The sequence below is a fragment of the Phytophthora ramorum genome (genome assembly GCF_020800215.1).
Source record: "Phytophthora ramorum isolate Pr-102 chromosome Unknown Phyram_PR-102_s0001, whole genome shotgun sequence".
NCBI lineage: Eukaryota > Oomycota > Peronosporomycetes > Peronosporales > Peronosporaceae > Phytophthora > Phytophthora ramorum.
In genome coordinates, this window is record NW_027150647.1 from 4,515,404 (window position 1) to 4,530,349 (window position 14,946).

A 14,946-nucleotide genomic window follows, 5' to 3' on the forward strand; every position below is an offset into this window, starting at 1 on the left:
AGTTGCCTGCCTCGGATTTAGATTTGATAGCAAGAGGTGAGGGAGGTTGATTTGATTGAAAACAAGCGCGAGCTGAGGTCTAAATCTAATGTTTGCTCTCAATCAAGAGCGAGCTTGGATACGAGCTCTCATTCCCCAATTCGCAAAATCTCAGCAATGCGCGTACAGAAAGTGATATTACTGTTGTGTCTGTTGACTGTTGTTGGCGCGGCGGAAGCACCGAAGAGCGCATGGCCTCCAGTAAATATGATCGAGTCGGTGTCTAGGACGGGAATTGTCGTCTTTGAAGAGGGGCTAAAAGTCAAGCCAAATGCTATTTTTCAAGGTAATAGGGAACCCGGCGGGAGGTCATTGAAAATTCAAAGCGACCCCGACGATGATGATGACTCAAACGACGACTCGGATGATGACTCAAACGACGACTCGGATGATGACTCAAACGACGACTCGGGTGACGACAACGACGACTCGAATGACGACAATGACGACTCGAGCTGCTAACATCAATAAAAAAATATGGGTTCGTGCACCACTTTAGCTTCGTTCTTTCGCAGAAAACTCGGCATCTTTCTTTTACTAAGAATGGCAAAGCACCCTAGTGTTGTAGTATCATTTTCTAATTGCTGCTCTACCTTGAAAAAAAGAAGAAGAAATGGCGGAGTTGGCGCTTGGTTTATTGGTATTGGCCCTGATTGGGGCAATTGATGCGACTGAGATTCAAAGCGGGCCAACTACTCCTACAACTACGATCCACGTATTGGAAGAACCAATCCCTCTCGCTGAAAAACCGGAATTGGGACTAGCTCCGCCGCCGGAGCGCTTCTTAAGCGATGATGATGACGATGATGATGACTCTTGTGACAACTTCTGGAGTGACGATGACGATGGACCGTGGAGGCACCGGCGCCGCTTTGGTGGGCCCTTTTGGCGCTAAACCTGCCGCCTGGTCTTCGATCTGCTCCAGTGATGCAGATCTTCTGGCAAAAATAGGGATGCGGCGTTGTTGATCACATTATCTTGTTCACAGATGGATACGGTTGGGGCACCAGGTCAACTCAGCGTTGCCAACGATCTACGTGTAGTAATTCGTCGGTGGCACTTATTAAATGAGAAAATTCGTTCTCCCACGATAGTTTACAGTCGGTAGTATTTTGCCACACGTTCCCCCACATTTCTTCGTTGAGCAACCATGCGAGACGGTTCGTTACCAGAAGAACTGTGAGGTTCGGACAACGATAAGTACTTGTGTCCACTCTTTTTTTCGGTCCCATGAGAGTTGACGCATGTAAGCTTACGTTTATAATTTTCCTTGATGGCTTTTCAGTGATTATTTTAATCAATCTTCACCAAATGATGCTATTTCTGATGGAGGACGATGACAGGGGTTCCCAACCATTGAAGGTAAGCTGAAGGTTGGGGACTTGGTGGGAGCTAGCTACAAGAATGGCGTCAAGATGTTTCCTGGTAAGACTCTCGTGTCCATTCTGATGAGGCCTACTTAAGTACGACATCACATGCAACGCAGCTTCGATCAACTTCGTCCAGGCCACTTCCAGACTGAGATCCAGACGACACTGGTACCAGTGACTAAGCTACGTGTTGGCACGTTCGGCGCGCCACCCCCACAGAAGCAGGGCGAAGAACGCCGATTGGCTCTTTTTGACTGGCTGTTTGAGAGCCCAACGGCGGCATCCGCCACACCGACACTCAACGACAACGACAACAACACCAATCCCTTGATGGCACTTGTAATGGGGTACACCGACGTGTACCCATGTTACATAAAGAGTGACGGGATGTCTCTCTTTTGTGCCCATGGTACGTGGTACCAGTTGGCGGTGAGCCAACCATTAGGCATTTGTTTAGCTTTTACTATAGTTGACTTAGAGTTTGTAAGGATCAAGCTTGACTCACCTATAAATATATTCAGTCTTTAAACCTACCGTCTAAGTCGTAGTCGGTTCCCTTAGACCGGGAACCGTGAACTTGTTGTTCACCGAGAGCTTACGCTCCCTAGCACTTCCTCTGTGCAAGGTGCTGTGTGCCCCGTCACAGCACTTCGATCGTTTTATAAAAATCAAATCGGTTCACGTCGTAGGTGTAGATATAGAGAAGAATTTCTCCTTCTTGTGTTGCTTCGATTAATAAATTGAGCTTGCAAATTTGTTTAAACACAATTTTGCAAGCAGACTTAAAAATCGTGGACTTGGTGAAAATGTTACTTTATTATGACACTTTGCACCTTGAGAGCAAATTGTAGAGTGATTGATTGACAGAAATGAAAAGCTGGGAATCAAACTGACTGCAGCTACACTACCTTGCCCAGAGGAGATGCTCTTGGTCATTGTCCAGTGTGACCTCTTGGGCTGTGTCCAACGTAGATTTGTAGCAGCGTCAGGGCGATGCACAGCGCCACGCAGACTTGTGGCAACGACACGGTTCACTGCCAACACCTGGTCCATGAGATCTCAGGCTGCAGGTTGCACCTTGATCCGCTGGGATCCTGAGATATGCCCACACTGCCCCCGAAACCTGCAGCGCTGAGTCATCACTTCGAACAGCGGAAGTCGAACTAATCCTCGGAGACAGGCGTAGACTGGAGCCAATCGAGGTCGGTTCGCGTTGGAGTCGACATACTCCTGCACCTTTGTCGGAACGTCAGCATAGATGCTCCGCAGCGGCTCCCACGAGTTTTCGACGTCCTCCAGGCCGATTCAAGCGACCTGCACTTCCCACTCGTTGCTGACCGGGTTCTTCCTGTGATTGACAATTGCTCGTACCCCCAGCACTATTCCTTGCTTCGCAACATGCTCTTTGAGCTCAGCCGTCACGTTCAGCGAGGAATCGCAGTAAAACTTGAGACGGGACCCGTGAACTTCGACCTTGTCCTTGGTGATCAGGTGCTCGACGATGAATGAGTGCTGGCGAGCTTCAACCACGCGAAATGGGCCGACCCAGCGCACAAGGAGTTTGCTTCCTTGAAGGCGCGAGTCCACTCGCGACCAGAGAACGAAATCTCCTACCGCAAAGTTGCATATACTGCCTTTGGCGCGAGCCATTTCATAGAGACGCTTTTTCTCCTTCTAAGTAGTGGCTTCCTTGTGCATAGCGTGCAAACTGTTGCGTAGCTTCTCCATGTGTGCGCTCACACGTTTCGGGTCAACAGGTACGAGACGTGTGCCTTTGTCGGACGGAACAGCTATCGTATCCAGCGCCGACGGGGCAGGAAGACCCGTGAAAACTTCAATCGGAGCATGGTTTCCGAGTGATGCAACGGGCGAATGGTTCAGATTGGCTTGGATCAGTGGCAGCAAGTAAAGCCAGTTGCGAGTATCCAACTGGAACTCAAGTATCATCGCTCGTAGGACTTGGAGAATGTCCCGGTTGATGCGCTCGACCGTTCCATTGATCCAAGGCGTGTACACTGGAACGAAAGACTGGTTTGCCTTCAGCCGCTCGCACAGACGCGCCATCACTTCCGCCTTGAAATGAGAGCCATTATCGCTCTCCCAGGACTCTGGAAGGCCGAAGCGCTTGAACCAGTCCAGGATAGAAGCCACCACGACCTCGCTTCCCGCCGAATCCGCTGGAACCAACTCACAAAAGTGCGTCAGCTCGTCCTTAAGCACCAGCACGTACTTAGTCGAGCCATACGTGTCTTCCAGGAACAGGTAGTCCATGTGAAGGCGCTCGTTGCGCATCGAGACTTCTCGGTCCGTATTCCACGCTCGCTGGATGATTTTCCCGCCTTTCACATGCTTGCACAGGAGACACTCACGTACAAACTTGGCCACCTTCGCAGCCAGATTCTTGGTAGAGAAACGCGCACTTAACATCACATGCTCGCCTCGATGGCCTTGAACACCGCAGTGGGCAACAATAAAAAGCCGAACCAACAGTGAGTGCGATGTCGAAGGGATCCAAATTTTCCCATCAATAGTGGCCAGCCCTTCGACAATATTTGCAGCGGGTGGCATGTCCTTCTTGCACCGCCCTAGGACAACCTTGACTTCGGCGGCGGTAGGCCAGTTAAACGAGGCGTCTTCTAGCGGCCTGAGGCGCGAGACTGCACTCTCGCTGCGCGTAGTCACGTGATGCACTCTTGCAATGCTGGCCGTTGCTGGATCTGCCCCCAGCGCGAAACAATGTCGGCCCACAGGTTGTGTTCACCGGGGATGTGCTCGATAGTGTAGCGACACCCAGTAATCCGCAGAGCCCAGCGCTGGAGCTTGCCCTTCACATGCTGCTTTACTTCTCTTCCCGGCGCAAAAATCTGAATGAGATTAGAATGATCACAGTAAATGTGAAAACCTTTCTCTCGGTCGAGTAGATACTCAAGATCACCACAAGCTCGAGCGATAGGGTATCCTTCTTTCTCGACAACAGACCAGTTGACTTGCGACTTGGTAAATGTTCAACCGCGGCATACCAGCATTTCATGGTGCTGCTCCTCAACCGGAGTATCTGTCGGCCACTCGCGCACTTGGGTGAGAACCACGGCCCATCCGGACGCCGACGCATCCGAGAACAGACAAACATGAGCATCGCGGTCAGGAAAGAACATTTTGCTTGAGTTGGAAAGCAACTTGAGCACCACACGAAAAGCAGACTCATCATCCTTGGTCCACGTGAGGTCTACTCCAGCAAGGTGTGACTTACGTCGTCCGCGTGCCACCATAACCTCTTCCAACTTGTGCTGCAATGGCGCCACCGTTCGCGCGTAGTCCACCATGGACTCTCATAGCCAGTTAATTGCGCACAGAAAATGCTGCAAAGCAGCAGCCGTCAGTGGTAGAGGCATGTTTCGGAGTGCCTGCAGGCGAGTCGGATCGTGTTCAATACCCGTACCGTTGATGACTTTGCCGCACCAGACGACCTTCTTCGAAAACAACTTGCACTTCACTCCGTTAAGCTTGAGGTTGCGCTGGCGGAGAATGATGAAGAACGCACGGAGCTTATCTAAAACCTCTCCAGGACTGCGGGCGAACAACAGGATATCTTCGATCCATACCAGCGCGGCGTTATACAGCAGGGACCGAAAACATTCCTGCATCTGCGCCTGAAAATGTAGAGCCGAATCAGAGGCGCCCTTCACACTCTGCGTGACCACCGCCAAATTCGGAGTTGCTACTGCAAGTGGGACTGTAAGCCGGTTAACCGGGCGACAGTCGACAGTCATACGGTACTCACCACTGGACTTCTTGACAGGCAGGGCAGCACATGCCCAGCGACTATCGTTGTTGCGCATCACTAGACCAGCATCCACAAGTTGCTGGACATACTCGCGCAGAAATGCCCGCTGCCGCTCAGGGTACTTGCGCAACTTGCACCGGAACGGCGTGGTCCCTGGAACCACCTGCACTTCGAAAGGCTCCAGGGGTCGCTCCCGACATGCAGGCGAAAGACGTCAGGGAACTCGTGGACCAAACCACGAAGACCATTCACATGCTCAGCAGCGAAACCGTTGGCGACTGCATCGTCCACCAAATTGCCCATTGCAGCTGCGACATCTCCATCCTCCGCTTCAAATCTTAGCTCCTCTTCCGGGGAAGATCATCCTCATCCGCAGCACCAATCTCACCTTCCCTGCCGCCACTCGCCAGCTTCTCCAAGAGATGGTCGATGTCGATACCAATCTCCTTAAGTGTGACGCGGCCCAAAAGAAACTTGTCTTTGGGTCCTTCCAACACAACCACCCGAACCCTAGGAAGATGTAACGGTCCCGCAGCCGTGGTGAGTTTCAGGTCGAGCGTTGTGCCTTCCCTGCACACAAACTCTGCTCCTCCCGTCACCTTCACAGTAATTACCTCGGCCAGCGGCGCAGTAGTCACCTCCGCACCCAACTCCCTCTGCTCATTCAAGTAGTCGCGAGAGATGATATTGCGGTCGGATCCCGTATCCGGACATAGCGGGATTTCCAGAATGCTGTTGACTAGCACCACCTTCTTGCTACTGCCCTCAGCAACGTGCTTGGCACGTTCGGGCTGAGATTTGCGCTGTTCACGCCATGCAGCCAGCGCTGCATCCTTCTCGGCGTCAGTAGCGGTGGGGCAATCGCGCATTTTGTGTCCACCCTTGCAGACCCAGCACTGCACCTTCCCTCCTACCGAAGCCTTCACATTCGACTTAGGCTTAACGGCACCAACGCCCTCAGCCTTAGTAGCAGTTGTCTTTGCCGCCGTTGTTGTTGACGTCACTCGCGTCTTCGACGCTGTTCGCGGCTCCTTGGTTTCCTTCTGCATAAGATGGAAATGGTGTTGCATGGTCGCACGTTCCACAATCAGCTGGTATAGACGCACATCATCAGTACGAGCATCCCGATGCGTCATCTCGACGAGACGCTTCACATCCACCTGCAACACCGTTGGGGCGAGGTTCTCAACCAGGATGCGGCAACGCAGCTTCATCTTCTGTCGGTCAAGCACTTGCCCTCCCGTATTGCTGCCTAGCACCCCAATGAAGCCCTTCTCCTCCACGAGGCGGCCAAAGTCGACGAAATACTTGCTGATACGGGCTTCAATGTCCTGCTCTTGCAGATCCATGTTGAGCCACTCCTTGAACATACCCATGACATCTGGCACATGAGCATTCAGGATCGTACCGCACTTCCGCTCGATCTCCGCCACAATGTCAGCATCCGTCACAGCCTCCAGAGTCTTCCGCAGGATGAAACGCGCCAAATGGTCCAGGACTCGTGTCTCCACCGACATCTTGATGCTGACCAGCAAATTCGCCTTGTTCTCGTTCGTCACCGTGCAGCGCTCCTCGATCTTCTTCTCATACTGAGCACGCTCGCGCTTGAACTGGATCAACGCAGCTTGACTCCACGCAGTCAGCCGTGGGGCTCGGATGAACTCGAAGATGGGTTGCGGAGTCGTCATCACCACATCGCCGTCACTGTCCACACCGAAGCCGGGCATCGTAGCCAAAGAATTCTTTATGACACTTCGCACCTTGAGAGCAAATTGTAGAGTGATTGATTGACAGAAATGAAAAGCTGGGAATCAAACTGACTGCAGCTACACTACCTTGCCCAGAGGAGATGCTCTTGGTCATTGTCCAGTGTGACCTCTTGGGCTGTGTCCAACGTAGATTTGTAGCAACGTCAGGGCGATGCACAGTGCCACGCAGACTTGTGGCAACGACACGGTTCACTGCCAACACCTGGTCCATGAGATCTCAGGCTGCAGGTTGCACCTTGATCCGCTGGGATCCTGAGATATGCCCACATTTATCGAAGTCAAATAGTGTGCATGACCACAACTTTCTCTCGCGTCAAGTTATTGTGTTTATTATTCTTATAAATGTGTACTTGAAGTACTGCATCTTTGCCGATCCAAAGTGATGCTACCGTCTGACCCCGCACACTGCGCCTAGGCGCTCTATTCGAATATTCGAGTTTCGAGAATCAAAGAAAAAAGTTCGATTATAGCGCTCGTCGAAATATAACGCTTTGAACTATTCATCTTAAGTTTGTTTCTTGTGGTAATGGCAACGAGTGCTTTGGCTTGCACCAATCGAGCTTGCAATGCCCACGCCATCGTCACCCATCGAACCAAAGCAGGCTGTCCCGCTGCTATAGCTCTCATTTTCATTTCTACAGTGATGGCTACAGCAAAACCTAAGATGAAACGCCGTAGCTACACCATCAAGGACAAACTCGCCATCATTGCCGAGTACGAAGAGGGTATCACCGGTAGTGGCTTCCACGCCCTCGGCATCAAGCACGATGTCGCTCCTGAAACGCTGCGAGGATGGTGGAACTATCTCCAAAAGCTACTGGAGGCCTCCAAGATCGACAGGTCCCAACACGGTCGGTGCGGCGTTTAGGAGGTGGATGCCGGGGCCCTAAGTACAGTGAAGTGGAGGAGCGACTCCACACTTGGGTGCTCGACAGAAATGCCAAGGGGCTACGGGTGAAGGACAGCTACATACGACTACAAGATCGTATGTAGCTGTTGTTCAAGACCCTGAAAAAGTGGTGGCGCTTGTGCGCAGAGGTCTATTCTTCGCTATCAAGGTAGATGGCTACCTGCTTTAGATATTACGTAAATTACGCAATACTTACATACATTTTGTGCTTAAAAAAGAAATTATTATGGTTATCTTCGCAATTATAAAAAGCAATATGGCAAATTCTGCAAAAACCTCTATATCCAACACAGCCACCTCGAGAAAAGAAACGACCCTTACATTACACACTCGTTGTGAACTGCACGCAGGCGGGCTTGAGCTCCAGCCAGCCGCGCAGGAGGGTCAGGCCTTCACAACTGAGCCAGAGTTTAGTACCCGATTTGGAATTCTTCAACCATTGTATAACTATTCGATACATAACGCCTAGACGCATTATTTTAATATTTCTAATGCGTATTGGAATCCGCCGTATAGCGCCTATGCGCAGTGTGCGGGGTAAGACGGTAGTCCGCGGTGAAGTAAAACAAAAATCACAATAAAATTTCATGTTACTTAACCAATTTGTGTACGAAACTTCAAATAGAGACCAAACCGGCGTTTGCGGAGACCAAACCAGTGGGCACGAAGTGCGCTGCCTGCGCATTGCTCTCACTGCTCTCACTGTCTGACTTTGTCGCTCATGTGAAATCGGCCTCTCGCCCTTCCCAAACCTCTTATCTCCTGCCCACCATGCCTACGCCATCCCACTCACCAGTAGCTCGAGCACATGTCCTCGACAGCTACCGAGTGAGATGGGACTGAATGCTCGTTGCGGCACACAACGGCATCTCGTCGACTTCGACCCGTCGGATAGTGACCAGTAGTCGTGAGGAACCGCTGCCCCGTGGCGGTTTACGGGGTGCGTGCATGAAGTGCACGCCTGAGATTGTTGCTGCCCTCAAGGTATACTTGGACGACAACTCCACATACACACTACAGGCGATAAAGGAAATGGTGGCGTTCGACTTCGGCGTGGATATCAGCACGTCAACCATTTCGGACAAGTTCATCCGTATGCTATACACGGTGAAACAGGTACAGGAACATGCACATATCCACCTACACATAGATGTAAAGGCACTGATCGCTCACATTATTTGAGATGTAGGTTCGAGTTGAATCAATGACGTATAACAAGGAACATAATAAGACAAATCGCATGGAGTTAGCCAAGAAACTACGCTGCTGGTGACTTTATCGTTTACTATGACGAAACTAACTTCAATGTGTATTGCAAGCGCACCCAAGGCTGCGCAAAGATTGGCAAGCGAGTGACCGTTGTGCTGCCACCGTCTAAAGGAACCTACCTCCAAATACAGTGTGCAGTCTCGACAGAGCTTGGGTTATTCCACCACCGACTCGAACGCGGCAGCATACGGATGGATGTCAGCGCCGCGTTCGTTGACGCTATTTACGACAAAGTGAGGGCCTCTCATACGTACCAAGAACACTTCCGGGGCCAAAAGGTGGTTGTCGTGCTCGACAACGCCTCGGCTCACAGCCAAAAGGAGGACCGTGTTGTCGAGCACAATGACCTTGAACTGCTCCGTCTGGCGCCCTATTCGCCCATGTGCGACCCCATAGAGGGTTGCTTCAGTGTGCTCAAGGCACGCATCAAGGCGAGTCTTGCTTTGGCGCGTGAGGAGCTGGTGGTGAGTCGTCCGCGCGGCCAGATTGCGGAGGGGCGCGTGACGATTCTGGAGCGCGAAGCCAAGCGCAAATTCGATGCATGAACTTCCGGCACGTGAGCAAGATGGCCTTGCACTGTCAGCATGGCGTTGCAGCTGCAGAGCGCATGGAGGACATGCAGTACGGGATTTAAGTCTCTCCTCTCCACATTGCTCTGTGATTAGAAATGAAATTCCAAATGTTTTTACCCCTAGTTAGTCATATTTCCTTAAAAAATATCATTGCTCTGGACTAGCACCACTTTGGACCGGCAACGGTGTACTTTGAATACTTTGTAGTGTTTCGTCCGACTGTGTTTTGATCCGTAAACGTTTCTCTCAGTAAACAGACCACGTGGAACCAGTATTTCAACAAAAATCCAATGTGGAATAAATCTTAGTTTCAGGAATTGTTCCGGTTGAGACAAATGACTTAATTTATTTTTACCGGAAAGCCTGCCATATGTACCATTGTTGTGTGAAAGAGTTTGGGATGTTCCGAGTACGAATAATAATAGTGCGAAGAATTGATGACTTGGGCGGATTGAATGTCCTTAAAATTCATTCATACATGTATTATCTTGGTAAGCTTAGTGATACTACGTACAACCCTCATTAATGTGCGATCACTCCATTAGTAGGTATCATGTCGTCTACAAACTTCAAGTAAAGCTTAAATCTACCGTTTTTGTGGCAGATTCTAACGCTTGAATGATAATATACGTTACACTGGTAGATAGGTACATCAAAATCAGATTCGTTGTTTGTTGATGTGAAGAACGCAGCTTCCATGGCGCCACGGCAGCGAAGTACAGGCGGGTGGCTGCCGCGGCGACCAGGAAGCTGAAAGTGTTCTGAGCAGCAAAATGCGTAGTCCCTATGGTGTGAAGTGAGAAAATGCGAAGCCCGACAGTGTCAATAATATTAAAATAGTACTATGTCAAACAATTGCAAGAAATAGTACTATTTCAAAAGGCACTGCTGGTATCAGCCCAATTCTCTAGTACAATGGCGTTAGGTTGGCCATAAACTACTACTCCGATCCACAACTGCTGTCAGGAAACCGCATACATTGGTTTCTATTGGTCAATATATGCGTTCGAAGGCTCTGATTGGGCTGAAACGAAACTCGTGAGCAAGGCGATTGGAATGCTGTGCGCGTTGCCGTCGATGAATGGTCGACAGCCGATCGAGCTCCAAAACTGGGAACACACTTCAGATGTCGCCCATCCTTTTGAATGTCTGTGACATGGGAGTGTTCAATGCAATTTAAGCACGGCAGATAAAGAATACAACCAGAACGCTAGACGAACTGGTGATGGCGGTGACAGAAGCGTTTCGGGAGCTGCCAAGCTCAATGCTAAACAACACCTTTCTCTCACCCCAAGCAACGATGGAGGCATGCATGAAAGATGGCGGCGGCAACAACTTCCGCCCTGCGCATATGTCAAAATGCAAGCTTGCTCGGGAGGGAAGACTTCCCGTGAGCCTTTTCTACTCTCGTGATGTTGTCCAGTCCGTTGTCACCGCGGCTGGCTTGCCCATGGAACTTAATAATAAAAGCAAGTCACTTTACCTGACAATAGTTGTGGATTTGGCTTAAAGAGTTGATACGTGACAGTTGTTGTAGATCGGAGTAGTATACTTGAAGCAATGCTTAATAGGTTAACAGCTCTCATGATTCCCTCCTCGTTGCCGTCTGATTTGCAATTGGAATCAATGCAAATCAAAATCAATGCTAGATGGACCTCGTCAAAGTACTGAGACGCGTGACGCTCCTTCAAGTGAAAAATCGATTGCGAATCTTGTTTTTCTGCGGTTGCAATTGATGAGTGCATACCAAGCATGATGTTGGCTAACCCCGTCTGAAAACGGGCCAAAGAGTCTATTTGCCCATTCCTCGATGAATTTCTGGAATTTACGTATCGTATGGATGCTACAGTACTTCAGTATACAGTACATGTACTGTTAATGTATGTAATAGTGCTTCGTAGGTGTAATAAAAGACGGCTCTGGGTTCAGGTATTAAGATGATCCTGAGCAAATCCAATGTTACGCACACGTAAAAACAATGTCAGCAGGTACTACAGTGTTGTAAACAATGTTTACTAACGTGTCATGTAAGACATGTACCTGTGCATGCATTATCCATAATAATATTGTAACTGGAACGACGACCATGCAGAAGTGATGAGGCGCCTATGGTGGGAGACGTGCAGCATAGGCTTCGCATTGCTATGGCAGCTTCTAAACCAAGTATTTTAATACATGTAGTACACGAAGGTAAGGCGTGGACAGCTCCACAGCAGTCGGAGTTCATGTGGTCATTTTTGCTCCGTCAATTGGCTGCAGTGGCGAAACATGGGTGCAGCCAGCCTAAGACACGCACGGACGGCCTCCTGCTACAAATTAGCCTGGAATGCCTGGTTGATGGAGTGGTCGAGACCGCTTCTTCCGACTGTCAGTCTGGGCCACCCCCGTGGCTTAAAGCAAAGCCAAAACCTTATCTTCAGAGCTATCTGGAAGACAGGTGTTTCTGCAGGAGCAGACACTGTGTGAGGCAGCGGACGGGAGGGCAACTTGCACAGCAAGAACCGACGCGCGTAATAGATGGGATCCCAGCATAGGATAGAGGATGGATGTCACGAACTGCAAGCTGTCTCTAAGCTCAGACACCCATCCGCTGAAATTATGGTGCTATTAGTACACGAACAGCAAACCAATCGGGAAACCCCAGCAGTTGCATCGCTGCATCGTAACCAACAGCGCAGGACATGGCAAGTCTGACCAAGCCATTCCACGGGGACGACTCACTTTGCAATTACTGCACTCCAACACGCAATCCAGTGAACAGCTCTCCTCGAAACCTCAAGAATGCGTGTCGTTTCTGCTCTTCTATGCGGATCGCTTGCCCTGATCAGCGTGATTTCAGCCGCAGAAATGCAGAATGAAGCAACAACTCCGGTCCCTCCGACGAAGCTGCGTGAGGAGACCAACGCGGTGCCGTCTCCCTATGCGCAAGGAGCTCAAGACGCTGTACGTCAATTGGGTCTGTTTAGCTGGATGTTCGGGCCGAGTGCGGACCCGCCTCCACCAGCGTCCGATTACAATTTCGGCAACACTGGCGACGTGGATCTTTTCAACAACGGGGTTGTAGGTTCCCCCACCGGAGAAAGTTGGATATGACCTACAAATGTTCCTGCTGTCCACACGGGTCACCAAGTGAAGCAACGCTAACTGCTGATTAAATCCACTTGTTTATTGTGCTGTTACTTGTTGGTGCGTGTTCTTCACAGTCAAGTTCTTTTCCCTGGTTCATCGGCACTTATGCCATGTTCTCCAGCACCAGCGCAATACCCTGTCCGCCACCGATGCAAGCCGACCCCACCGCGTACTTCTTTCCCGTGCGCTGGAGAGCGTGCGTCAGGTGCGCCGTGATTCGACTACCCGACGCACCAAGCGGGTGTCCAAGTGCGATCGCACCGCCGCACTGGTTGGCAATTTCGGGGTCGATCTCCAGCTCCTTCACACACGCCAGCCACTGGGCCGCGAAGGCCTCGTTAATGTCGTAGATGTCAATGTCCGATTTCTTCAGCCCCGCACGCTTCAGTGCCCCCTTGATAGCGGGCACCGGGCCAATACCCATGATGGTCGGGTCCACACCCGACACCTGGTAGCTCACCACACGCGCCAATGGCGTCAGGTTGTGCTTTTTCACGGCGTCTTCACTCGCCAGTAGCACTGCGCCGGCGCCGTCCGAGATGCCGGACGCGTTACCCGCCGTCACGACGCCATCCTTCTTGAACACTGGCTTGAGCTTGGCCAGCTTGGCCATGTCCACCACGCGGGGGGACTCGTCCACCGCGAACTGCTCCGTCTTGCGTCCAGCCTTGACTTCCAGTGGCGCCAACTCGGCATCGAACCACCCCGCCGCTTGGGCCTCCGCCCAGCGGGTCTGACTGCGGAGCCCGAAGGCGTCGCACTGCTCACGCGTGATATTGTGCTTCTCCGCCAGGTTCTCGGCTGTCATGCCCATGGGCGTCTTAGCGTACGAGTCTGTGAGCGCCGACCACAGCGTGTCCTGCAGGTTCAGGCCGGCGCCCAGACCCACGCCGAACCGCGCCTGGTGGCCGTACACAGCCAGCGGGGACTGCGACATGTTCTCGGCGCCGCCGCAGAGCGCGATGGCCGCGTCGCCCAGCAGGATCTCGTGCACGCCGCCCACGACCGACTGGAAACCGCTGCCGCACAGCCGGTTGATGGTGAGCGCGGGCTTGTCCTGCGGAATGCCAGCCTTGAGTTGCACGTGGCGCGCGATGTAGGCCCCGTCGGGCGACGTGGGCGCCACGTTGCCCACCTGCACCATGTCCACGAGCGCCGGGTCCAGCTTCGCGGCCGCGAGCGTCGCCTTGGCCGCGTGCGCGCACAGATCCGTGGCTGTGATGTCCTGGAGCTTGCCCCCGAAGTTGCCGAAGGGCGTGCGCTTGGCGGCCACGATGTACACGTTCTTGAGCACCATTCTAAAGACGCAGAGATGACACTTGGGCGGAAGATTGGCAGATTCTAACGCTTGAATGATAATATACGTTACACAGGTAGATAGGTACATCAAAATCAGATTCGTTGTTTGTTGATGTGAAGAACGCAGCTTCCATGGCGCCACGGCAGCGAAGTACAGGCGGGTGGCTGCCGCGGCGACCAGGAAGCTGAAAGTGTTCTGAGCAGCAAAATGCGTAGTCCCTATGATGTGAAGTGAGAAAATGCGAAGCCCGACAGTGCCAATAATATTAAAATAGTACTATGTCAAACAATTGCAAGAAATAGTACTATTTCAAAAGGCACTGCTGGTATCAGCCCAATTCTCTAGTACCGTGACGTTGGGTTGGCCATAAACTATACTTGAAGCAATGCTTTTTTTAATGGCACTCGTTATATAGCCCGATTGGGTAACACGAGACTGTCCATTCATGCCCGATCCTGGTGCCCGAATGTGCCCGACTAGGAAAGAGTCGGAGAAGCATCGCGCGATGAGTCCTTCACTGTATACGTATAGCCGGACATTGGCTTGGAGCGTCGACTTGCATTTTTCAGCCAAGAATCGCCACTCCGATATACTAGGCAGCGGAAGACGTGGCGTTCTCTGATGCGGAAAACGAAATTATTAGGTTGTACTTAAATGCACATGTATAGGTATCGATAGCGTAAGTACTGCAGCTCCTTCTTACTCAACAAAATCAGTACCGCAACACGTCAGTATTATGAACGACATGTACCCAATTCAAACCATGTACAACCGAGTAAACCGGACCAGATCCAACTGAACCCA

The 14,946-nt window shown here is 51.3% G+C and overlaps 1 protein-coding gene across 1 annotated transcript; it reads right to left on the minus strand.

Annotated features, from left to right (window-relative positions):
• Positions 1-12,945: 12,945 nt before the first annotated feature.
• Positions 12,946-14,139, minus strand: KRP23_1151 (3-ketoacyl-CoA thiolase, mitochondrial; the record flags this gene model as incomplete). The annotated part of the gene is made up of 1 exon (XM_067881888.1): positions 12,946-14,139. The coding sequence occupies one exon, from the start codon at positions 14,137-14,139 to the stop codon at positions 12,946-12,948; it is 1,194 nt and encodes a 397-aa protein (XP_067751719.1).
• Positions 14,140-14,946: the final 807 nt, after the last annotated feature.